General features: G+C 44.0%; 1 protein-coding gene across 1 annotated transcript in view; it reads right to left on the bottom strand.

Annotated features, from left to right (window-relative positions):
• Positions 1 to 27,123, bottom strand: part of LOC124551111 (esterase FE4-like) — a 182,445-nt gene that overhangs the window by 118,767 nt on the left and 36,555 nt on the right. The window contains exons 3-4 of the mRNA XM_047126050.1: positions 23,261 to 23,420; positions 15,727 to 15,912 (exon numbers count right to left, since the gene is read on the bottom strand). Of these exons, the coding sequence (XP_046982006.1) occupies positions 15,727 to 15,912; positions 23,261 to 23,420 (346 nt within the window). The remainder of the gene's footprint in view (positions 1 to 15,726; positions 15,913 to 23,260; positions 23,421 to 27,123) is intronic.

The raw sequence follows: 27,123 nt of genomic DNA, 5'->3' as shown, positions 1-27,123 counted from the left end.
TGTAGAGGACTTGGATATGTTCGAGGAAAAGGAGCAGAAGGGGAAAGCAATCAGGTCATAGAGGATCCGTGCAGGGGACGGGTGAAGTATATAGAAGACGAGGAGGAGTGCATGGCGCTAGAGGATATGGAAGGGCTTATAGAATTTGGGAGTGGGGGGGGGGACGTATATCCAGATGGGACTGGCATAACAGAGGATGGGACGGATTAAGGATTTGTAGGTGTGGAGGATGTTAGAGGGGTTCAACTTCCAGAGGAGTTTAAGGAGATGGAGGCGGTTGTGGGCTTTGGATTGGATTGAGCGGAGATGGATCCAGGTGAGGTGACAGTGGTGAGTCCAAGGTGGGAGAGGGTGGGGGAGAGGCGGACAGGACGGGCACAGATTGAAAAATCAAGGAGCCAGAAGGAGCGATTGGTACGACCTACAATGATTGCCTGGGTCTTGGATGGATTTTTTTTAAAGAGACATTGGTTACACCATGTGGCAAAAAGGTCAAGGTGATTCTGGAGAGACGGCCGGAGTGGCCGAGCGGCTCTAGGCGCTACAGTCTGGAACCGGGCGATCGCTACGGTCTCAGGTTCGAATTCTGCCTCAGGCATGGATGTGTGTGATGTCCTTAGGTTAGTTAGGTTTAAGTAGTTCTAAGCTCTAGGGGACTGATGACCTCAGATGTTAAGTCCCGTAGTGCTCAGAGCCATTTGAACCATTTGATTCTGGAGAAAGTGCCGATCTTACTTGCTGTTCCAGTTCATGTCTCTTTGCAACGTTACACTTCTGTTTTTAACTAATGTGACTGAGGCAAGCAGCACCACCACTAATACTCTATTCGAACATTAAAGTACAGGGTTATTCTAAAGGACTCATTTTCAAAAATTCTTATGTATTCAAGTACAAATTCAAAATAAACAAGCTATGTACCAATGAAAAGAGGAAGTTTGAAAGTTTTTGGCGGGTGGCGGCGGGCGGGCGGTGATGGTTTCAGAAACGGCTGGTAGAGTTCGCGCGGCAATATGGTTGTCTTTCCGTTTCACTGACAGTTGTGAATGAGATGATTGTGGAACACAAGGTTTTCTAAGTTCTTGAGTTCGCGAAAAGTGAGTCACAGATCGTAGTGCAGCGGGCATTTCGTACCAGATTCAGTATTGAACCATCAACTCGAAAGAGCATTAGCCGTTGGTTTAAGCAATTTAAACGGACTGGGAGTGTGCGCAAAGGAAAAAGCACAGGCCGATCGCCTATGTCGGAGGATGATGTCCGACGGATTCGAGAAAGTTCAGTGTATAGTCCCAATAAGTCTACCAGTAGAGCCAGTTGAGAACTTGGAATACCCCAACAAACTGTATGGAAAGTACTGAGACGGCGTTTGCTGTACAAGCTGTACCGATCACAACTTCTGCAGGCTGTCAACCCCAATGACGGAGAGAAGCCTCTCGCATTTTGTGGTTTGTGCTAGGAAAGATGGAAGACGACGCATTTCTAGAGTGTGTAATTTTTAGCGATGAAGAGACGTTCCACCTTAGTGGAAAAGTAAACAGACTCAGTGTTCGCATATGGGATTTGGAAAATCCACATTCACCACTGCAACACGAAAGAGACTCACCGAAGATCAGCTCATTCTGTAACAGGAATCACGTACCTGGACATGTTGAAACAATATCTGTTCCTTCACGTTACAGAAGATTCCCAGGACTTCATTTTCCAACGGGATGGAGCTCCACCGCATCGGCACTGTGATGTACGACGCTTTTTGAATGACTCCTGTAGTGACTTGGCGAGACAGCTAATCCACTAGGACGGGTAGCCGAAAGGCACGCGTTTAAGCTCACGCAGACTGGCGTGAGGTCTGGAACATGACAATGTCTTGAGAATTGCAAATAAAGTACGAAGATCTTGGAATACTTAACTTTAATCCATAATTGGTGTACATCGCTCTTGATGATACATAAAACAATCTCAATATAAAACTGGTAATGGCGCCATGCTAGGTCGTAGCCAATGACGTAGCTGAAGGCTATGCTAACTATCGTCTCGGCAAATGAGAGCGTATTGGTCAGTGTAGCATCGCTAGCAAAGTCGGCTGTACAACTGGGTCGAGTGCTAGGTCGTCTCTCTAGACCTGCCGTGTGGTGGCGCTCGGTCTGCAATCACTGACAGTGGCGACACGCGGGTCCGACGTATACCAATGGACCGCGGCCGATTTAAAGGCTACCACCTAGCAAGTGTGGTGTCTGGCGGTGGCACCACAACTCCCTTCCTCAGCGATGGACCGGTCGCAAGGGACCTGAGAACCTGCCTCTGCACTTCTGGCCACCGAGATCTCCAGATCTGACTAGCTGCAACTATTTCTTATGGGGTTATGTGAAGGAAGCTGTTTACACCCCGCCTCTACCAAGCACTCTGAACGACCTGCGGAACCGGATCACTGCTGTCGTGCACTCAGCAACAGCAGATACGCTTTCGCGTATGTGGGACGAGTTTGGCTACCACGTAGATGTTTGCCTTGCAGCCAACGGGGGCCGCATTGAACATTTATAACATTTATCACATTTCTTATTATTAAATAGTTATTAAAAACTAATTAATTACAAATTATAAAATTTAGTAAATTGATATCAAACATTACGAAAGAAAAAAACTTTGAAACTTCCTCTTTTCATTGATAAACAGCTTGTTCATTATGGATTTGTACTTGAATAAATACGAAGTTTTGAAATGGGTCCTTCGTTTACAATAACCCGGTATTACTTTGCATGATCAGCGGCATTAACTGCATTTTACCACATTTAGTTTTACCCGGTATTCATCATCTCTCCAAGCCGTTGTGAATACTCTTACGTTCAGTCAGGGGCGACTCTTTCCGGAGCACTAAAGCGTCATCAGCAAACAACCGCAGATTGCTCTCCACCCTGTCCGCCAAATCATTTCTGTGTACGGAGAATAACAGTGCACTATCCTGGGGACACTCCTGACGATACCCTTGCCTCTGATGAACACTGGCCGTCGAGGACAACGTACTGTTCTGAATATTTGAAAAAATCTGGGAGCTACTCACATATCTGAGAATTTGCTCCGTGCGCTCGGCCCTTAGTTGACAGTCTGCTGTTAGCACTGTGTCAAACACTTTCCGGAAAATGAAAACAGCCTGTTGCGCACCATCCGTGGTTCACAGGATATCATGTGAAGAAAAAACGGCAAGCTGAGTTTCTCGCGACCGATCCTTCCCAAATCCGGACGGTTTTGTAAATGGAAAGTTTTCCGTCTGAACGGTATTTATTATATTCGAAAATGGAACGAGGTCATTTATTCTGCTGCGAACCGACGGTAAGGGTATTGGTCTGTAATTTTGTGGGTCCGTTCTTCAACGTTGTCAATATACTGGGAGTTATTTACGCTTTTCTTCCAGTCACTTGGAACTTAGGGCTGGGTGATAAATTTGCAATAAATGCAACAGGAGTAAGGACCGTTGCCGAAGAGTTCTCTCTGTACAACCGAGCTCCGTCTTTATAGACATTGCCGTCGAAGGGAAGTTAAACTCCAAGACTCATGGAGTCTTGGCGATAGATTCACTAATAACATTGGAATGTTCTAGTGATACTACAGCCAGCTTGATTTTAGTAAGCGCAATTTATTTAACAAGGCGAGGCCACGACGTTGAGATCACAGGCTCACTTCAAACTTTGTACGTACATACATTAATGCTTGTTCCGTAGATCATCAATACGACATTTCGTAACGACTTGGAACGAGCCAGTTTAACGTAAGTTTTCTTTACGCAAAATCATTGATATATATATATATATATATATATATATATATATATATATATATATATACAGATGCTACTTCATATCTGAAAATTCATCTATGGAGTGAAAAGAGTTGTCACTTAGACATTGTTTTAATTTGCTTTTAAATGTTGGTTGGCTATCTGTCAGATTTTTAATGGTATTTGGTAAATGACCAAAGATTTTTGTGGCAGCATAGTTCACCCCTTTCTATGTCAAATTGAGATTTAATCCAGAATAGTGAAGATCATCCATTCTTCTAGTAATGTGGCTATGTACGTCGCTATTATTTTTGAGTTGGGACGGATTATTAATAACAAATTTCATAAGTGAATATATGTATTGCGAAGGTACTGTGATATCCCGAGTTCCTCAAATAAATGTCTGCAAGGTGATCTTGGGTGGGCTCCATGTTTTACTCTGATTGAATGCTTTTGTGCAATGAATACTTTCTATCTTAATAACGAATTGCCCCAAAATATGATGCCATATGAAAGCAGTGAATGAAAATAGGCGCAGTAGGCTAATTTAATGATATGTTTGTTGTGACGTAACAAGACTGCCACGCCACACGGAGGTAGCCGAAAGGCACGCGTTAAACTCACGCAGGCTAGAGATAGGTCTGAAACAGGATACGTAATGAACGCTATAAAGAAAAGTACGTAGCTGCTGGAATACTTAACTTTAATCCATCATTTCAATACATCGTTCTGGACGGTACGTTCAAGACTATAAACTGTTAATGGCGCCTGGTTAGGTCGTAGCAATTGACTTAGCTGAAGGCTATTCTAACTATATTCTCTGCAAATGAGAAAGGCTTCGTCAGTGTAGTCGCTAGCAAGTCGTCCGTACAACTGGGGCGAGTGCTAGTAAGTCTCTCGAGACCTGCCGTGTGGTGGCGCTCGGTCTGCGATCAGTGACAGTGGCGACACGCGGGTCCGACATGTACTAATGGACCGCGGCCGATTTAAAGCTACCACCTAGCAAGTGTGGTTGGTGTCTGGCGGTGACACCACAATGTTTATCACCAAAATTTGCAATAACCCTAATAGCATAAGTAGCTGCACCTAACCGTTTCAGCAGATCATCCGCGTGTTTCTTGCAATTCAATTTCTCATCAATGCACACATCCAGAAATTTTGAATATTCTATCTTAGCAACAAACTTCTGTTCATAGTCTATATTTATCAATGGTGTTGTGCCATTTACTGTACAGAATTTTATAAACTGTGTTTTCTCAAAATTTAGTGAGAGTCAATTTGCAGAGAACTACTCCTTTAGTAGGCTATTAAAACAACATAATGCTCAAGTAGTAAGTCGCACTGCTCTGGCAATTGCGAGAAAATCGCAACAGAAGTTTTACGCGTGTGTTATGTAAATTTTAACATTTTAAAAAACATAGTTCTTATTATAGGAAACAGAGATCTATAATTATTATAAATAAACTGGAAGCGGACATGATCGCATAAATCTTTTAAAGTGGTGACCGGTTTCGATCTTATTATAAGATCATCTTCAGACCATAATTGTCTGCCAGAGGCGGTGGCGCATGGCAACCCTCTTGCTTGTACTGCAGTACACCACCAGCCACACACAAGAGGGTTGCCATGCACCACCGCCTCCAGCAGTCAATAATGGTCTGAAGATTATCTTATAATAAGATCGAAATCGGTCACCACTTTAAAAAATTTATGTGATCAAGACTGATTCCAGTTTATTTATTATGTAACTGATGTATCTTTACGTAGGTGTTGGAAGAGTTCTTGGTGGTTAAGTGGTGCCGGCACACTAGCTCAACGTGTGCGGTCAGAGGGATGGCTGCCCACTTTAATAATAACAATAATAAAATCTGGCACTACTCACAGATAACGAAACTACAGCAATCAGACAGATAGAAGTACTCAAAGAATGGGCAGAAAAAGTAGGGCTACAGATTTCCTTTCAGAAAACTGAGTTCTTTTGCACGAAATTAAACATTCCAAATCTGATCACAAAGTATGGCAAGATCAACAGGGTCACACACTTTAAGTACCTACATGAAGTGCTCGAACCGACAGGAAAGGAGAAAATTGCCCAGAACACTAGGTCATTGAAAATGGCGAGAGCCTTATACAAAAGACAGGATATTTATAACAAGAAATGTTTGTCCACCTGCACCAAAATTCGTCACTACAACAATCAAACCTGAGGTCCTATACGCTAGTGAGACACTGATCTTACACACAAAGGCCGATCTTGTAGAACATTCTCACACTGGAAAGAAAAATCGTTAGGAAAATTATTGGGCTGAAACTCACGGGCGATGGAGGCTTCACTCCAGGGACATCACAGAGAAGTTCTCCAACATCGCAGCGGACACTAGAAAGGGGTGCCTAAAATTTTATGGACACATAAGCAGACTTCCACAGACCAGACACCAACAGAATCCTCAGGTACACCCAGAGACTCAAGACCACTACACCCTGGATGACACAAGTCAAAATTGATCTGGAAAGAGCTCAGATAGATTCAGCGGACGTCATGGACAAAGGCGTCTCTAGGTGCAAGATGTACGAGTGGGAAGTGATGTCAGAGAAAACAGCACCTAAAGCCAAAAGGCCAAAGTGGACGGAAGAAAGGAAGAGAGCCTTTAGTGAACGAATGGAGGAGTACTGGAAGAACAGGAAGAACAAGTAGTCATAAACGTTTCGCGTGGTGTGATAAAAGGCTTGTAACGCGTGTAATAATAATAATAATAATAATAATAAGATGAGTGAATGTATCAACGATGAACTTGACGGAGTGTCATGGACATCCGCCCCGAACAAATGCAACGAACAAAATAACATAAAAAAGTGGTTACCGTTTGAGATTAGTGAGATAACGTTGTATCAAGCGATGGTTGTATTCCAGGTCAGACTTAATTGTTAGTCTAGATTTCTTCATCACTGGTCATATTGTTCAATTTATTTAACATTTGTAAGGTAATACAATTTTAAAAAACCACGTGTATTTGCATGAAGTTTTAGTGAATTTCATGTTATTTGACTAATTATTATTTTTAGTTAAATATAATTATTAGAATAAACATATTTACAACTGTCGAAAGGTAAATGAAAAAGCTCATAGAGTTTTCCTCAAAACATATCCCTGTGATGATTTACGACATGTTTTATACATGCAATCTGGTAAGGTATCCTAAACTACCTTGTACCTCGACACTTCGAGCTGCAGACATAGCGGCAGGCAGCACTTGGCAGATAACCTATGTAGCGGTGGAATGCTGCTAATGTGGCAAGAACGAATAGTGTAGGGTGCAAATTTTTTGAATATCACGTAGTTAACATTTGTACTGCAGAAATGAAGGTTTGAGGGAGAGTCGAACCGTTGCTTCATACATATTGGTCTTACGAAGTCCAAATGCTAACCACTTGACCGGTACCTACGAACAGATATATGAGTTCCATAATAGACGCCTGAAGCTTCTCGGAATTGCCAGAGTACTGCACCTTACTGCTCGTGCATTGTGCTCTTTTAATTGCCTACTAAAGGGCACCAAGCCTGAAGTAAATCCGTGATCCCAACGTCGTTGTCTCCCCTTGCAACATGAGTAACCCTCAGGAGATATCTCGCTCATAGCGAGTTACACCGCCTTTAGCGTTGATAGTGGCTTCAATTTGGAATGGCAGACCACATCTTTCTTCAGATCAGCCATAAGTACAGGAGGGTATTCACTTGTGATTAGATTCCGTAGAACCACTAAAATGTGGGGATGTTGTTTGCTACGTTTCACCCACTGTTTCAATTAGGCCCAGACATTTGTTAATTGGATTAAAATCACGTGATGTAAGGATACTTGTATGTTCGTCAAATCAGGAACGTATCCGTGGAGCCCTGTGAACGCAGCTGATGTCATCCTGAAGATGGAAGTATTGACAGCATACTCATGGTAAGTACGTAGATGAAAGGGCGACATTTGGTTACCGAATATGTTCAAATAAACGTTCTGGACCATGTGCACAGTAGCCGGAGTGAGTGGACCCAAGCGTGGTACGGAAAAAAAAAAACTCAAACATTACAAAATCACCTCTACTCTGAACTAGATCCTCCACACAGCGCCAGTGAAATGTCTGAGCCGGCCTCGGTGGCCGAACGGCTCTAGGCTCTTCAGTCCGGAACCGCGCGACTGCTACGCTCGCAAGCCTCGGGCATGGATGTGTGTGATGTCTTTAGGTTAGTTAGGTTCTAGAAAGAGTGCTCTGCGGCAGTGGCCCATTACCTAGTTTTCATTTATCATGAATCTCTCGCACGGCACGAAGTTCCAACGACTAGAAAATAGCGCAGGTGACTCCTGTATATAGAAGGGTAAAAGAATGGACCCGCAAAATTACAGACCAATACTCCTAACTTCAGGTGGCTGCAGAATCCCTCAACATATTTTCAGTTCGAATGTAATAAATGAGCCGAGGACGAGAAAAGAGAGCCGCTTGTATGAATATCAAGAGCTCAGATGGAAACCAAGTTCTAAGCAAAGAAGGGAAAGCAGAAAGGTGGAAGGATTATATAGAGGGTGTATACAAGGGCGATATATTTGAGGACAATATTATGGAAATGGAAGAGGATGTAGATGAAGATAAAATGGGACATACGATACTGCGTGTAGAGTTTGACAGAGCACTGAAAGACCTGAGACGAAGCAAGGCCCCAGGAGTAGACAACATTCCATTGGAACTACTGACGGCCTTGGGAGAGCCAGATCTGAGAAAACTCTATCATCTGGTGAGCAAGGTATATGAGACAGGCGAAATACCCTCAGACTTCAAGAAGAATATAACAATTCCAATTCCGAAGAAAGCAGGTGTTGACAGATGTGAAAATTACCGAACTATCAGTTTAACAAGTCACAGCTGCAAAATACTAACGAGAATTCTTTACAGACGAATGGAAACACTGGTAGAAGCCGACCTCGGGGAAGATCAGTTTGGATTCCGTAGAAATGTTGGAACACGTGAGGCAATACTCACCCTACGTGAGGCAATACTCACTGCCACGATTTCCTTTCCTGTGCTAACCTCTTCATCTAAGAGTAGCACTTGCAACCTACGTCCTCAATTATTTGCTTGACGTATTCCAATCTCTCTCTTCCTCTACAGTTTTTGCCCTCTACAGCTCCCTCTAGTATCATGGAAGTCATTCCCTCATGTCTTAGCAGATGTCCTATCATCCTGTCCCTTCGCCTTATCAGTGTTTTCCACATATTCCTTTCCTCTCCGATTCTGACATCCACATTCCTTACCTTATCAGTCCGCCTAATTTTCAACATTCGTCTGTAGCACCACATCTCAAATGCTTCGATTCTCTTCTGTTCCGGTTTTCCCACAGTCCATGTTTCACTACCATACAATGCTGTACTCCAGATGTACATCCTCAGAAATTTCTTCCTCAAATTAAGGCCGGTATTTGATATTAGTAGACTTCTCTTGGCCAGAAATGCCTTTTTTGCCATAGCGAGTCTGCTTTTGATGTCTTCCATGCTCCGTCCGTCATTGGTTATTTTACTGCCTAGGTAGCAGAATTCCTTAACTTCATTGACTTCGTGACCATCAATCCTGATGTTAAGTTTCTCGCTGTTCTCATTTCTACTACTTCTCATTACCTTCGTCTTTCTCCGATTTACTCTCAAACCATACTGTGTACTCATTAGACTGTTCATTCCGTTCAGCAGATCATTTAATTCTTCTTCACTTTCACTCAGGATAGCAATGTCATCAGCGAATCGTATCATTGATATCCTTTCACCTTGTATTTTAATTCCACTCCTGAACCTTTCTTTTATTTCCATCATTGCTTCGTCGATGTACAGATTGAAGAGTAGGGGCGAAAGGCTACAGCCTTGTCTTACACCCTTCTTAATACGAGCACTTCGTTCTTGATCGTCCACTCTTATTATTCCCTCTTGGTTGTTGTACATATTGTATATGACCCGTCTCTCCCTATAACTAACCCCGACTTTTTTCAGAATCTCGAACAACTTGCACCATTTTATATTGTCGAACGCTTTTTCCAGGTCGACAAATCCTATGAAAGTGTCTTGATTTTTCTTTAGCCTTGCTTCCATTATTAGCCGTAACGTCAGAATTGCCTCTCTCGTCTATTTACTTTTCCTAAAGCCAAACTGATCGTCACCTAGCGCATTTTCAATTTTCTTTTCCATTCTTCTGTATATAATTCTTGTAAGCAGCTTCGATGCATGAGCTGTTAAGCTGATTGTGCGATAATTCTCGCACTTGTCAGCTCTTGCCGTCTTCGGAATTGTGTGGATGATGCTTTTCCGAAAGTCAGATGGTATGTCGCCAGACTCATATATTCTACACACCAACGTGAATAGTCGTTTTGTTGCCACTTCCCCCAATTATTTTAGAAACTCTGATGGAATGTTATCTACCCCTTCTGCCTTATTTGACCGTGAGTCCTCCAAAGCTCTTTTAAATTCCGATTCTAATACTGGATCCCCTATCTCTTCTAAATCGACTCCTGTTTCTTCTTCTATCACATCAGACAAATCTTCACCCTCATAGAGGCTTTCACTGTATCCTTTCCACCCTCTGCATTTAACAGTGGAATTCCCGTTGCACTCTTAATGTTACCACCGTTGCTTTTAATGTCACCAATGGTTGTTTTGACTTTCCTGTATGCTGAGTCTGTCCTTCCGACAATCATATCTTTTTCGATGTCTTCACATTTTTCCTGCAGCCATTTCGTCTTAGCTTCCCTGCACTTCCTATTTATTTCATTCCTCAGCGACTTGTATTTCTGTATTCCTGATTTTCCCGGAACATGTTTGTACTTCCTCCTTTCATCAATCAACTGTAGTATTTCTTCTGTTACCCATGGTTTCTTCGCAGCTACCTTCTTTGTATCTATGTTTTCCTTCCCAACTTCTGTGATGGCCCTTTTTAGAGATGTCCATTCCTCTTCAACTGTACTTCCTACTGCGCTATTCCTTATTGCTGTACCTATAGCGTTAGAGAACTTCAAACGTATCTCGTCATTCCTTAGTACTTCCGTATCCCACTTCTTTGCGTATTGATTCTTCCTGACTAATGTTTTGAACTTCAGCCTACTCTTCATCACTACTATATTGTGATCTGAGTCTATATCTGCTCGTGGGTACGCCTTACAATCCAGTATCTGATTTCGGAATCTCTGTCTGACCATGATGTAATCTAATTGAAATCTTCCCGTATCTCCCGGCCTTTTCCAAGTATACCTCCTCCTCTTGTGATTCTTGAACAGGGTATTCGCTATTACTAGCTGAAACGTGTTACAGAACTCAATCAGTCTTTCTCCTCTTTCATTCCTCGTCCCAAGCCCATATTCTCCTGTAACCTTTTCTTCTACTTCTTCCCCTACAACTGCATTCCAGTCGCCCATTACTATTAGATTTTCGTCCTCCTTTACATACTGCATTACCCTTTCAATATCCTCATACACTTTCTCTATCTGTTTACCTTCAGCTTGCGACGTCGGCATGTATACCTGAACTATCGTTGTCGGTGTTGGTCTGCTGTCGATTCTGATTAGAACAACCCGGTCACTGAACTGTTCACAGTAACACACCCTCTGCCCTACCTTCCTATTCATAACGAATCCTACACATGTTATACCGTTTTCTGCCGCTGTTGATATTACCCGATACCCATCTGATCAGAAGTCCTTGTCTTCTTTCCACTTCACTTCACTGACCCCTACTATATCTAGATTGAGCCTTTGCATTTCCCTTTTCAGATTTTCTAGTTTCCCTACCACGTTCAAGCTGACATTCCACGCCCCGACTCGTAGAACCTTATCCTTTCGTTGATTATTCAATCTTTTTCTCATGGTAACCTCCCCCTTGGCAGTCCCCTCCCGGAGATCCGAATGGGGGACTATTCCGGAATCTTTTGCCAATGGAGAGATCATCATGACACTTCTTCAATTACAGGCCACATGTCCTGTGGATACACGTTACGTGTCTTTAAAGCAGTGGTTTCCATTGCCTTCTGCATCCTCATGTCGTTGATCATTGCTGATTCTTCCGCCTTTAGGGGCAATTTCCCACCCCTAGGACAAGAGAGTGCCCTGAACCTCTATCCGCTCCTCCGCCCTCTTTGACAAGGCCGTTGGCAGAGTGAGGCTGACTTCTTATGCCGGAAGTCTTTGGCCGCTAATGCTGATTATTTATCAAAATTTAGGCAGTGGCGGGGATCGAACCCGGGACTGAAGACGTTTTGATTATGAATCAAAGACGCTATCCCTAGACCACGGCTGAATCACGCCTTATATTAGAAGTTAGATTGAGGAAAGGCAAAACTACGTTTTTAGCATTTGTAGACTTAGAGAAAGCTTTTGACAATTTTGACTGGAATACTCTCTTTCAATGAAGGAGGCAGGGGTAAAACACAGGGAGCGAAAGGCTATTTACAATTTGTACAGAAACGAGATGGCAGTTATAAGAGTCGAGGGGCACGAAAAGGAAGCAGTGGTTGGGAAGGGAGTGGGACAGGGTAGTAGCCTATTCCCGATGTTATTCGATCTGTATATTGAGCAAGCAGTAAAGGAAATAAAAGAAAAATTTGGAGTAGGCATGAAAATCCATGGAGAATCAATAAAAACTTTGAGGTTCGCCGATGACATTGTAATTCTGTCAGAGACAGCAAAGGACTTCGAGAAGTAGTTGAACGGAATGGACCGTGTCTTGAAAGGAGGATATAAGATGAACATCAACAAAAGCAAAACGAGGATAGTGGAATGTAGTCAAATTAAGTGACGCTGCGGGAATTAGATTAGGAAAAGGAGTTTTGCTATTTGGGGAGCAAAATAACTGATGATGGTCGAAGTAGAGAGGATATAAAATGTAGACGGGCAATGACAAGGAAATCGTTTCTGAAGAAGAGAGATTTGTTAACATCGAGTATAGATTTAAGTGTCAGGAAGTTGTTTCTGAGAGTATTTGTATGGAGTGTAGCTATGTATGGAAGTGAAACATAGATGATAAATAGTTTGGACAAGAAGAGAATAGAAGCTTTCGAAACGTGGTGCTGCAGAAGAATGCTGATGATCAGATGGTTAGATCACATAGCTAATGAGGAGGTATTGAATAGAATTGGGGAGAAGAGGAGCTTGTGGCACAACTTGACAAGAAGGAGGGACCGATTGGTAGGACATGTTCTGAGGCATCAGGGGATCACAAATTTTGCATTGGAGGGCAGTGTGGAGGGTAAAAATTGTAGAGGGAGACCAAGAGATGAATACACTGAGTAGATTCAGAAGGATGTAGTTTGCAGTAAGTACTGGGAGATGATGAAACTTGCACAGGATAGAGTAGCATGGAGAGCTGCATCAAACCAGTCTCAGGACTGAAGACCACGACAACAACAACGTGTGTCCGGCAGTGAGTTGGAGACGGATCAGCAGTGCAGTCGGGACGCAGCAGCAGTGCAGTCTGGGACGGAGCGCCGGTGAGACGCGGACAGTCAGTGCTCGCCGACCGCTGACAACACAGATGAACTGTCCGACGGAGCGACATTGGAGGAGAACGACCGTTGGTTGGTCGTTCGGTTGGTCGTCTCATCGGCCGACGTATATTTGGTCCTTTCATCGTTTCCGGGACTGGGCAGTCGGTCAGTTGGCGAGGAGCAGCAAGAAATCCCCCACCGCGCGGAATCGGGCCAGAGCCGCTGGTGGTGTGCACGCGCAGTTGGAATGTGAGGTGCTGCCTGCGAGTGCTACGAAGTTCGTCGCCCACCGATCTTGGACATGGGAGTTGAGTCCTCACTTAACCTATTACCGAGCCTCAGCTGTTTACAATTCTTCGTTTGATCCTGGTTGTTGCTTTTGGGAGATTCCCACGAGCAACAACGTGTGTGAATAAAATGTTCTCGGGTTTCCAACCGCGTCAATTGATTAAAACTACACGAGCTTTCGGCCAAGCACTCCTTGGCCATTGTCATGACTGTCAGTGGGCTGTTGGTGCGCCCTTATGTACGCTAGCTACCGGCTGTGACGTCGCTGGTGCCCGTGACATTGCCATATATGGGCATGTTTTGAGTCGGCGTTCGATATGTTGTGTGGCACCACGTTCTGCAATTATTCTTAATTTATGAGCATGAGTGTATTTTGTTCGGTGAACTTAAGATCTCTTCTTCTGACGAAGTTCAGGAATGCTGTGTTGTGTTCCCTTAAATAATATTTCATCGAGCAGTGTTCTTTATTCAATAGAATAAAATATGGTCATACCTTTTACGCAGTACACGTCCCGAAATGTGGTGACAGGTATAGTCATGTTCAGAAAAAACAGACCACCTTGAACGACTAGAGATAGGGTTCATATTCGCAGAACGTGTACATTAGTATATTCCGCAGAACTGATTAGCTTTTGTCACCTCAGCTCAGCATTTGACTGTTGCCAAGTAGGCACAGGGTCCTCCTTGACCCCTGTTAGCTTGTTCCATGCTTGTTGGCATCAACGTGTACAAGGCGCGAATGGCGTCCTTTGGTATTGCCATCCACACTGCACTGACGATGTTCCATGAGTGTTGACATCGAGGGCGTACAATGCGCGAATGGCGTCCTTTGGTATTGTCATACAAAGTTCATCTGCAGTAGCTGGCGTAGGGTCACAGTGCTGCACACGTCACTTCACCATGTCCCACACATTTTCGATTGGCGACATGTATGGTGATATGGTGGGCCAGGACATCCTGTGACACCAAAGAGGCACGTGTTTCCGCAGCAACATGTGGTCGTGCATTGCCTTGCTGAAAAATGGCGTCTGGGGTGTTGTGAAGGAAGGATATGGCCACAGGTCGCAGGGTCTCATTCACGTAGGTCAACTGACAAGCAGAACCTGTGATTTGTGATTATATCCAGTAGCACCCCACACCACTTCATCTGGTGCTGTATGCGTTGTGCAAATGCAGTCATTGTGATGCCGCTCCTCCTAAATGTAAATGTCGAGTGACTAGGGCCTCCCGTCGGATAGACCGTTCGCTGGGTGCAAGTCCTTCTATTTGACGCCAATTCGGCGGCTTGAACGTCAATGGGGATGAAATGATGATGATTACGAAAACACCAAGTCCCTGAGTGAAGAAAATCTCCGACCCAGCCGGGAATCGAACCCGGGCCCTTAGGATTGACATTCTGTAGCGCTGACCACTCAGCTACCGGGGGCGGACACCGTTCCCCCGTCTGCGAGGAACCAAAATGCGTCCCCAGTGGCGTCGTTCCATACGCCATTGCCATATAGCGTGTTTCTGCACATTCGTCAAACGTAGTCGGAGAACTGGTCGACGCGCGCTTAACCCATGCAGTAATAAACGGCGATGGACTATCACCAATTGTTGCGCCAGAGCCGAGGAGGACGGAGATCTGTCCTGCAAAGCAATTCGGATGAGGTGTCGCGATATTCTCAGAGTGGCTGGGGAAGGGGATTTGGGGGTGGCGGTTTGGGTGGTGCGACCTGGTCTCGTCTTGTTCTACAGCTACCCCCCCCCCCCTCCCCCCTCCCGTCCTTACCCTTCGCCACTGTGCACACACCCGCTGCACTGCCGAAACACTTCGTACCACACCTGCAGGAGTTTGCCAGATGGATGCATCCCACTCTCACACCAATAATACAATAATACACCCTCTTTCAAACTCACTGATTTGACGGTACAGTTCGTGCATACATCTGGGAGGCATCCTCCACGTCTGCTCAGGTCATACTGATCCATTCGGTTTATAGCGACAACAAGAGTTTTAACAGTAGGTGGTGTCGCGCCGCGATATCATTTTTGACCTTGTCCCCGCGGTCCAACGTGGTTTAAATGCTAATCAATTCTGCAGAAGATACTAATGTACATGTCTGGTGAATAAGAGCGTCCCATCTCTAGTCGTTCAAGGTGTTCTGTTTTTTTATGATGTGTAGTTACGTACGTACCCTTGGCCAATGGAGACAGGACGAGGGCGTGGCAGGACCACGCCCCTGCGCTGACGCCGAAGATGGTGACGTTGTTGGGGTCCCCGCCGAAGCTGGCGATGTTGTCCTTGACCCAGCGCAGCGCCATCACCTGGTCCTTGAAGCCCATGTTCCCCGGCACCACATGGTCCCCCGTGCTCAAGAAGCCTGCAGCACAACACGCAGCAATTACCACAGCTGTTTACAACCTCGTACACCGGTACAGCTACTAACGCCACAGCCATTGTTTTAAACATGATGAAACAAGAGTGTGGATGTGGTAGCACGCTATGTCATGAAAATGTTTAATTTCATTTATCTTCTTATTGTATTGCAGTACTGTAATGAGGAACTAGCACATATTTTCATCTAAGATCTGAGGCTGCTCTGAGGAAACAGATTCAGTCACCGCAAAGCACTCCCAAATTACACTGCCCCTCAATATGGCAAGTGAGCATGTACAGATAAATAGTAGCTACCTGTGTCTGATGCTCAGAATACTCAGTGTAAGCTTCCACCCTTCTTGCCACTTGTCGGTGATTGTTAGCGCTTGCAAATCATCCATGCCCGAGGCAGGAGTCGAACCTGCGACTGTAGCAGTCGAGTGGTTCCGGACTGAGCGCCTAGAACCGCTAGACCACCGCGGCCGGCACTTGTGATTACAATAAGCGTCTTTTAGACAAAAACTGCAACCCCCAAAAAACCTCATTCGCCGTAGTCACTGCGATTTTCACTCTGGCTAGCGAAATACTGAATGTGGAATTACTAGTGTTACCTTCTTGGAGATGTGGTATGTCTATGCAACTAAATAAAACGTTGTTTGTTTTTTGTTCTCGCATGTTTAGCTTCATTTTCTTTACAAGGCACTCTCAGAAGCCTGTAATACATGTCTGATGTGTGTATATCTTGTTGTTGTGGAGTTCAGTCAGTAGACAGGTTTGATGCAGCTCTTCATACTACAATGGCCTGTGCGGGCCTCTTCATCCTTATATAACTACTGCGACTTACATCCTTCTGAATGTGCTTACTGTATTCATCTCTTGGTCCTCTTCTACTCTTCTCTCTTCTACAGTCCTCCGTCCCACCCCCACCCCCACCCCCCACCCCCCCGCCCTCCGCCAGACTACCTTCCAATACTATTTTGGTGATCCCTTGATGTCTAAGAATGTGTCCTATCAACCATCAACCAATCGATTCTTCTAGTCTGGTTGTGCCACAAATTTCTTTCCCCCCAAACTATATTCAATACCTCCTCATTAGTTACGTGATCTATTCACCTAATTTTCAGCATTCTTCTGTAACACCATATTTCAAAACCTTCTATTCTCTTCTTGTCTAAACTGTTTATCGTCCATGTTCCACTTCTATACATAATTACATTCCATACAAATACTTCGTGAGAAGACTTCCTAACACTTAAATTAATAACTAATGTCAACAAATATCTTCTTTTCCGAAACGCTTTTCTTGGCATTGTAAATCTACGTTTTATATCCTCTCCATATCGGCCATCATCAGTTATTTTGCTGGCTAAATGACAAAACTCATCGACTTCTTTAAGTGTCTCGTCTCCTAATATAATTCCCTCAGGATCACCTCATTTAATTCGACTACAATCCATTTTCCTTGTTTTACTTTTGTTGAAGTTCGTTTTACATCTTCATTTCAAGAGCCTCTACCTACTGTTCAACTGCTCTTCCATGTCCTTTCTATCCCTGACAGAATTACACCGTCGTGAATCCTCATAGTTTTTACTTCTTGTTCTCATAATTTAATTCCTAATCCAAATTTTTCTTTTGCCTCCTTTACTGCTTGTTCAATGTTCAAATTCAAATAACTTACGGGTTTGCTGCCGGGTGACGTCGTCGAACACCGCCGATATTTCGACAGGAACACACCCTGCCATTCTCAAGGCACAAATGCAAAGAAGAAAAAGTGTGCAAGCAAATTTAATACCTCGGCTCATAGAGGAGAGACAAGGAAGACACCACACACAGAACAAGTGTCAACATAACCAAAGATAACCAACATCAGAAATACCGATGGTTATTATTAATCAACAGGTGACGTAGCATTAATTCTGTCTTTCTGTTTTTTGATGAGAGACAGAGCCGGATTCCAAGCAGCATTTAAACAAAATCCACCACCTCTGTTAATAAGGTTGCTTGATAGTCTGATTTCAACAGCTTCCTTAATAACACTATTCCAATAACTTGACGTGCAAACCAGAATCTCGTTGTTGTTGTATTGCATAGGATGACCGGCGTCGAGGCAATGCTCTGCAATAGGGGATTTGCTCGGCTGTTGTAAGCGTGTGTGACGCTTATGTTCAGTACACCGGTCTTCCACAGTCCTGATTGTCTGACCAATATATTGCCTCGACACCGGTCATCCTATGGAATACAACAACACGGAGATTGTGGCTTGCACGTCAAGTTATTGGGACAGTGTTAATAAGGAAGCTGTTGAAATCAGACTATCAAGCAACCTAATTAACAGAGATGGTGGATTTTGTTTAAATGCTGCTTGGAATCCGGCTCTGTCTCTCATCAAATAACAGAGGGACAGAATTAGTGCTACCTCACCTGTTGATTAATAGTAACCATAGATTTTTCTGATGTTGGTTATCTTTGGTTATGTTGACACATGTTCTGTGTGTGGTGTCTTCCTTGTCTCTCCTCTATGAACCGAAGCATTAAATTTGCTTGCACACTTTTTTCCTTGCATTTGTGCGTTGAGAATGGTAGGGTGTGCTCCTGTCGAAATATCGGCGGTGTTCGACGACGTCACCCGGCAGTAAACTCGTAAGTTATTTGAACATTCGATTCGCCGGGAAAAGTTAAGGTCTCACAATGTTCAGATTGAATAACATCGGCGGTAGACTACAACAGTGTGTCACATCCCTTTCAACCACTGCTTCCTTTTCGCACCCGTCCACTTTTATAAGTGTCGTCTGTTCTTTTTACAAGTTGTAAATAGCCGTTTGCACCCTGCAGTTTACTCCCGGATTTCAAAGAGTTGTCAGTAGTGCCACTCTTTACCTCCGATGTAGACAGCCTGGGTAGGAAGCGTTGCTGTTGCGGGTGCCAACGAACCGCTATCTGTAACGAGACCCACGCGGAAAGCCGCGCATGCACAGTGTCGCAAACTTCAAGCAACCAGATACCTTGATTGAAACGTTGGGGGCTGGCTGCCACATTTTAAATTACCAGACTGCAATAATCAGAAATAATATACAAAAACATTCTGACTTGTTGTTGTAGATGTGGTCTTCGGTCCAGATACTGGTTTGATGCAGCTCTCCAAGCTACTCTATCCTGTGCAAGCTTCTTCATCTCCAAGTACCTACTGCAACCTACATCCTTTTGAATCTGCTTAGTGTATTCTTTCTCTTGGCATCCCTCTACGATTCTTACCCTACACTGTGCCCTTCAATACTAAATTAGTGATTCCTTGACGGCTTATAATGTGTCCTACCAATCAATCCCTTCTCCTAGTCGAGTTCTGCCACAAATTACTCTTCTCTCCAATTCTATTCAGTATCTCCCCATTAGTTATGTGATCTACCCATCTAATCTTCAGCATTCTTCTGTAGCACCACATTTCGAAAGCTTCTATTCTCTTCTTGTCTAAACTATTTATCGTCCACGTTTCACTTCCATCCAGGACTAAACTGCATACAAATACTTTCAGAAAAGATTTCCAGACCCTTAAATCTGCACTCGATGTTAACAAATTTTTCTCCTTCAGAAACGCTTTCCTTGCCATTACCAGTCTACATTTTATATCCTGTCTACTTCAATCATGATCAGTTATTTTGGTCTCCAAATAGCGAACGAAACTCATCTACTACTTTCTCATTTCCTAATATAAGTCCCAGCGCATCACCTGATTTAATTCGACAGCATTCAATTATCTTCGTTTTGCTTTTGTTGATGTTCATTTTATATCCTCCTTTCAAGACACTGTCCATTCAGTTCAACTGCTCTTCCAGGCCCTTTGCTGTCTCTGACAGAATTACAATGTCATCCGCAAACTTCAAAGTTTTTATTTCTTTTCCATGAATCTTAATTCCTACTCCTTTACTGCTTGTTCAGTATACAGATTGAATAACATCAGGAATGGGCTACAATCCTGTCTCCACTCCCTTCCCAACCACTGCTTCTCCTTCACGCCACTCGACTCGCACGACTGCCATCTGGTTTCTGTACAAATTGTAAATAGCCTTTCGTTCCCTGTATCTTACCCCTGCCACCTTCGTTGAAAGAGAGTATTCCAGTCAAGATTGTCAAAAGCTTTCTCTAAGTCTACAGGTGCTAGAAACGTAAGTTTCCCTTTCCTTAATCTATCTTCTAAGATAAGTCGTAGGGTCAGTACTGCCTCACGTGAGCCATTATTTCTACGGAATCCAAACTGATCTTTCACGAGGTCGGCTTCTACTAGTTTTTCTATTTGTCTGTAAAGAATTCGTGTTAGTATTTTGCAGCTGTGACTTTTTCAACTGATAGTTCGGTAATTTCCACACCTGTCAACATGTGATTTCTTTGGGATTGGAATTATTATAGTCCTCTTGAAGTCTGAAGGTATTTGGCGTGTCTCATTCATCTTGCTTACCAGATGGAAGAGTTTTGTCACGGCTGGCTCTCCCAATGCTATCAGTGGTTCTAACGGAATATTGTCTACTCCCTGGCCCTTGTTTCGATTTAGGTCTTTCAGTGTTCTGTCAAACTCTTCACGCAAATCATATCTCCCATTTCATCTTCATCTACGTCCTCTTCCATTTCCATAATATTGTCCTCAAGTACACCGCCCTTGTATAAACCCTCTATATTCCTTCCACCTTTCTGCTTTCCCTTCCTTGCTTAGAACTGGTTTTCCATCTGAGCTCTTGATATTCATACTGATGGTTCTCTTTTCTGACCACTTTCGAAGTCCGTGAGTTCTGCGGAGCGACCCATTCTGCTCTCTCACGATGCCTAATGACTACTGAGGTTCGCTGATGTGGAGTACCTGGCAGTAGGTGGCAGCACAATGCTCCATATCAGGCGCCTGGTTGATACACGCAAGCTTATTGTTCATCGGAGACGAAGGCTGGAAATTGCACACCAGTACCACAACTGAACGCCCACTGAGTTACGACAGGAGGGATCTTTATGCATCATCAGACAGATGACCGTTGGCGATGTACGACGTCGTCGGAAGCTTCCATGTCGGGAGAGGGAGCATTATGATGTCGGGAATATTTTCGTGGAATTCTCTGGGTGATCCGGTCATTCTGGAAGCACAGTGGATCAACACAGATATGCATCATTCCTTGGGGACCATATCCACCCCTGCACGCAGTTTGTTTCCCTCTGCACGATGGCGTCCACCAGCATGACAATACACTGTGTCGCAGAGCTTGTAAAGTACGTGTGTGGTTCAAAGACCACCAATATGACTTTACTGTACTCTCCTGACGGCCAGATTCCCCAAATTTAAACCCAATCGAGAATCTCTGGGACCGCATCGATCGAGCTGTTCGCGCCCTACACCCTCAACAGAGAAACCTGACACATGTGGCCACGATACTGGAGTCGTCATGGCTCCTCATGCCTGTGAGTACCTTCCAGATCCTCATCCTCTCTTGCTACACGTTGTGCAGCTACATTATGTGATCAAAAGTATCCGGACACCTGGCTGAAAATGACTTACAAGTTCGTGGCGCCCTCCGTCGGTAAGCTGGAATTCAAGATGGTGTTGGCCCACCCTTAGCCTTGATGACAGCTTCCACTCTCGCAGGCATACGTTCAATCAGGTGCTATAAGATTTCTTGGGGAATGGCAGCCCGTTCTTCACGGAGTGCTGCACTGAGGAGAGGTATCCACGTCGGTACGACGTCGGCGTTCTAATACATCCCAAAGGTGCTCTAAAGGATTCAGTTCAGGACTCCGTGCAGGCCAGTCCATTACAGGGATGTTACTGTCGTGTGACCACTCAAACACAGGCTGTGCATTATGAACAGGTGCTCGATCGCGTTGAAAGATGCAATCGCCATCCCCGAATTGCTCTTCAATAGTGGGAAGCAAGAAGGTTCTTAAAACATTAATGTAGGCCTGTACTGTGATAGTGCCACGCAAAACAACAAGGGGTGCATGCCCTCTGCATCAAAAACACGAGCACACCATAACACCACCGCCTCCGAAGTTTACTGCAGTATTGGCACTACACACGCTGGCAGATGACGTTCACCAGGCATTCACCATACTCAGACTCTGCTATCGCATCGTCACATTATGTACCGTGATTCGTCACTCCACACAACGTTTTTCCACTGTCCAATGGTGCAACGTTTACGCTCCTTACACCAAGTGAGGCGTCGTTTGGCATTTACCGGCGTGATGTGTGGTTTATGAGCAGTCGCTCTACCATGAAACCCGTTTTCTCACCTCCTGCCTAACTGTCATAGTACTTGCAGTGGATCCTGATGCATTTTGGAATTAATGTGTGATGGTCTGGATAGATTATTATACATTACGACCCTCTTCAACAGTCGGAGGTCTATGTCAATCAACAGACGAGGTCAAGCTGTAAGCTTTTGTGCTGTGCGTGTCCCTACACGTTTCCACATCACTGTCACATTGCAAACAATGGACCTAGGGATGTTTAGGAGTGTGGAACTCTCGCGTACAGACGTATGACACAAGTGACAACCAATCACCTGACCACGTTCGAAGCCTGTGAGTTCCGCGGAGCGGCCCATTCTGCTGTCTCACGATGTCTAATATCTACTTAGGTCGCTGATGTGGAGTACCTGGCAGTAGGTGCACCTAATACGAAAAAGTATGTTTTTTGGGGTGTCCGGATGTTTGTGATCACATAGTGTATTTGCTTTTGAGTTGTTGTTACATTAATATGACAGGACAGTGTATTACCATACTATGCCAATATGACTGACAATTCGACGAAATAAATGGTCTCTGACTAGAGTACGAAGTGAGAAAATCAGCGCATATGCAGGAGAGACGGCCGTTTCTGGCTGACAAAGTGCTTATCTCCTCGGGCGACAGCAGCCTAAGGCGGCCACGTGTCTGGAACAGAGGGAGGACTCACCCAGCGCTTGGAATGACGTGCGAATCTGCGCAGCTGCCACGTTTTCTTGACTGTAACCGGAAGAAAAGCCGGCCGAGATGGCCGAGCGGTTCTAGGCGCTACAGTCTGGAATCGCGCGGCCGCTACGGTCGCAGGTTCGAATCCTGCCTCGGGCATGGATGTGTGTGATGTCCTTACGTTAGTTACGTTTAAGTAGTTCTATGTTCTAGGGGACTGATGACCTTAGAAGATAAGTCCCATAGTGCTCAGAGCCATTTGAGCTATTTCAACTGGAAGAAAACTATCTGGAATAAAAGAGTCCCATCCTCCACGGTCTTCACAGTGATTAGCGGATGTACCTGTGAGCGCATATTCTAAATTCTTAGAACTGTCCCGAATACCCATTAGCGCGAATGAGCTGGCTGACACTTTTTCATATACTCACCCAGCACTCCGAGGCGGTAGTTGAAGGACACGTAGACGACGCCCTTCTCTATGAGGAAGTCTGGACGAGCGAAGAACTCGTTGCCCGACAGTAGGGCGAGCCCTCCACCGTGGACCATGAACATCACCGGCAGCAGACTGCCAGAACCCTCTGACGGCAGCTGGGGGACAAACCATCTCTCAGTGCAAGTCACATTTCACCTTAGTAAAGCACAACAGTCTATTATAGACTCTTCTAAATGATTCCTGTCGAATATTGCCAAAGTGGAAGTACGCCTGAAGAGAGACTCTATGGCTTTGAGCATACTGCTCAAGCAAGTGTGAGCTTTGTGCTGTGACTAGGAAGAACATGTTTAATAACACACAAGTACAGAATTTCACCCATCAGATGTACCTCAACCTCCTGAGCACAGCAAAATGTTTCCAGAATGGCAACGCACCACCTTCCTTCCAGTTCTATCAGCCCTCCAATTCAGCCTGCTGCAATCTCCCGTACTTCAAAATCTAGCGCTTCAATCCACCAGTTTTCCACACATCCATCTACGACCGTCCCATCCATATTAGACACGCTAAAATATATTTGAATAACACCCTCTTGCAAACTATAGGGGAACTTCCATCTATTAAATACAGGGTGTTACAAAACAGGTATGGCCAAACTTTCAGGAAACATTCCTCACACACAAATAAAGAAAATATGTTATGTGGACATGTGTCCGGAAACGCTTAATTTCCATGTTAGAGCTCATTTTAGTTTCGTCAGTATGTACTGTACTTCCTCGATTCACCGCCAGTTGGCACAATTGACGAGAATCCGCACGCAATTGTGCAATCACGTCATCAACACAGATTTTCTGTGAACGTTTGGGCTGGCATTGTTGGTGATGTCTTGATTGGGCCCCATGTCCTTCCATCTACGCTCAATGGAGCACGTTATCATGATTTCATACGGGATACTCTACCTGTGCTGCTAGAACATGTGCCTTTACAAGTACGACACAACATGTGGTTCATGCACGATGGAGCTCCTGCACATTTCAGTCGAAGTGTTCGTACGCTTCTCAACAACAGATTCGGTGACCGATGGATTGATAGAGCGGCCTCCACGCTCTCCTGACCTCAACCCTCTTGACTTTCATTTATGGGGGCATTCGAAAGCTCTTGTCTACGCAACCCCGGTACCAAATGTAGAGACTCTTCGTGCTCGTATTGTGGACAGCTGTGATACAATACGCCATTCTCCAGGGCTGCATCAGCGCATCAGGGATTCCATGCGACGGAGGGTGGATGCATGTATCCTCGCTAACGGAGGACATTTTGAACATTTCCTGTAACAAAGTGTTTAAAGTCACGCTGGTACGTTCTGTTGCTGTGTGTTTCCATTCCATGATTAATGTGATTTGAAGAGAAGTAATAAAATGAGCTCTAACATGGAAAGTAAGCGTTTCCGGACACATGTCCACATAACATATTTTCTTTCTTTGTGTGTGAGGAATGTTTCCTGAAAGTTTGGCCGTACCTTTTTGTAACACCCTGTATACGAAACAAGCCGACAATACGCGAGGCAGCCGCGCGGTCTGGGGCGTCTTGTCGCGGTCCGGGCGGCTCCCCCCGTCGGAGGTTCGAGTCCTCACTCGGGCATGGGTGTGTGTGTTGTCCTTAGTGTAAGTTAGTTTCAGTTAGATTCAGTAGTGCGTATGATCAGGGACGGATGACCTCAGCAGTTTGGTCCCGTAAGACCTTACCACAGATTTCCCAAGCCGACAGTAGACTAATAAAATAAAATCGTGATGTGGGTTTAGCGTGTTTGGAGAGTAATCAAAGCGTACTGACTCCCCATTTCGGATCCAGCCACTGCTTCAATTTGGAACACAAATTATCTGCAAAAGTGGCGGAACGCTTCTGGGGTAATGGGTCATTCTCGTTCTGCCAACGACCTTGTCATAGACTCCGCCAAACGAATCTGTATTCTTGTGACATATTTTCATTATTAGGTGATGAAACAGCTCTTTCAAATAGAGCTTTCGATAGTATTCTCTTTCAGATATTCTTTTTTCGATATTTGCATCTCTCATACTGTAACAGGAAGTTTTCGGAATTATTTCGATATTTCGCGACTGTCAATTGAAATTTGATTTATCATGTTATATTTTTTCTATTATAGTTTGGAAATCTGTGTCCCTATATTCCCCACTCGTTGTACAAAAATTATATTTACGATTATGAAAACATACATTTTTTACAAAACATATTTGTGTTTCGAATAATATTTTCTACATAAAGGTTATCTCAGTGTGATTACATTGATATCAATGAAGCTCTTTGTACTGTCGAAATGCAACAGCACTGCCATGGTGCCACGAGAAAAAGACTGAATAACCGATGAAAGGCAAACATTGTACGAAACAGAGCGTGGAATGTGAAAAGTCTGGTCGTGATAGGGAAGCTAGAATATTTTAAAAGAGAAATGAAAAATCTCAAACTACATATAGTGGGGGTCAGTGAATTGAAGTGGAAAGAGGATGAGAATTTTTGGTTTGACAAATATACATACGGTAATAACAATAGCAGCAGAAAATGGTCTGATGGGAGTAAGACTCGTCATGAACAGGGTACGGTGAACAGTGTAGTAAAAAGGCTGGTCACATCAGAATCGACAGAACCAGCGCCAACGACCGTAATCCAAGTATATATGCTGACTTCTGAAGCAGAACAAAAAGTGGAGAAAGCATGTGAGGACATTGATAGGGTGGTAAGAGTAAGACAGGAGAATGATTAAATGAGTTTTGCAAAAAAATTCAGCTAGTAATAGCGAGTACACTGTTCAAAAATCACAAGAGGAGGAGGTGTTATTTGAAAAAGCGTCCAGACACCAAACATTACACAAAATGACACACAGTTTGCGGAGCCAGGTGGTAAATTGTAAGGCGCACTCAAGAGCAGATATATATATTTAGATCACAATATGGTGAATTTTAAGAGTAAATGGCAATCGCTGAAGTTGGAGACACAAATATAGGTTCAAAGAAGGAAACAGCGTAGAAACCGTGGATAACAAATTAATATTTCAGTTGATCTACGAAATAAGGAATCTTAAATCTGCTAGGTGTAAGACATTGGTACATCAATATGAGTCACTTAGGAATGAAATAAGTAGAGAGTGCTAGGAAGCTAAAGGGAAAAGGTTCCCGAAAAATGTTAAGAAACTGAAAAAGAAATGGTCCCCGGAAGTATGGACACAGTATATACAAAAGTTAAAATAACCTTCGATGAATTAATAGCAAAGGCAACGACTTTAAGAGTGCAAGAGGAATTACACTCCTTAACGTAGAAATGATGCATGGAGAGAGTACATTAAAGGCCTCTGCGAGGAGCAGAAGCTTCCTGATAATGTGACAAGAATATGTAGAGAACATAGGGGATCCTTTTTTGGAGTTTAACAAAGCTTTGGAAGACTTGTGTTCAAATTAGGCGAAAAGCATAGATAGTATACCTTCCAAACTACTAAAATCGTCGCGAGAAATGGCAACCAAACGACTATTCAAGATGGTTTGTAGGTGCTATAAGACTGGAGATACTTTCGGAAAAATATCATAACCCAGTTCCGAAAACAGGAAGCGTAGATATGTGCTAGAACTATCGTACAATTTGCTTTACATTACTATTGCTGACTAGAATTATGTACAGAAGAAGAAAAGAAAGAGGAGCAGATGACGATCAGTTTGGTCATAGGAAAGATAAAGGCATCAGAGAAAATCTTCTGACGTTGCATTTGATATAATGGAAGCAGGACTTAAAAATAACTGAGATACGTTCGTTGAATTCGTGGAGCAGAACAAACGTTCGTCAACGAAGATAGTGAGG

The sequence above is a fragment of the Schistocerca americana genome, chromosome 9, assembly GCF_021461395.2.
Source record: "Schistocerca americana isolate TAMUIC-IGC-003095 chromosome 9, iqSchAmer2.1, whole genome shotgun sequence".
Taxonomy (NCBI): Eukaryota; Metazoa; Arthropoda; class Insecta; order Orthoptera; family Acrididae; genus Schistocerca; species Schistocerca americana.
Note: the sequence above shows the minus strand (reverse complement) of the source record. Positions and strands in the feature narration are given on the sequence as shown.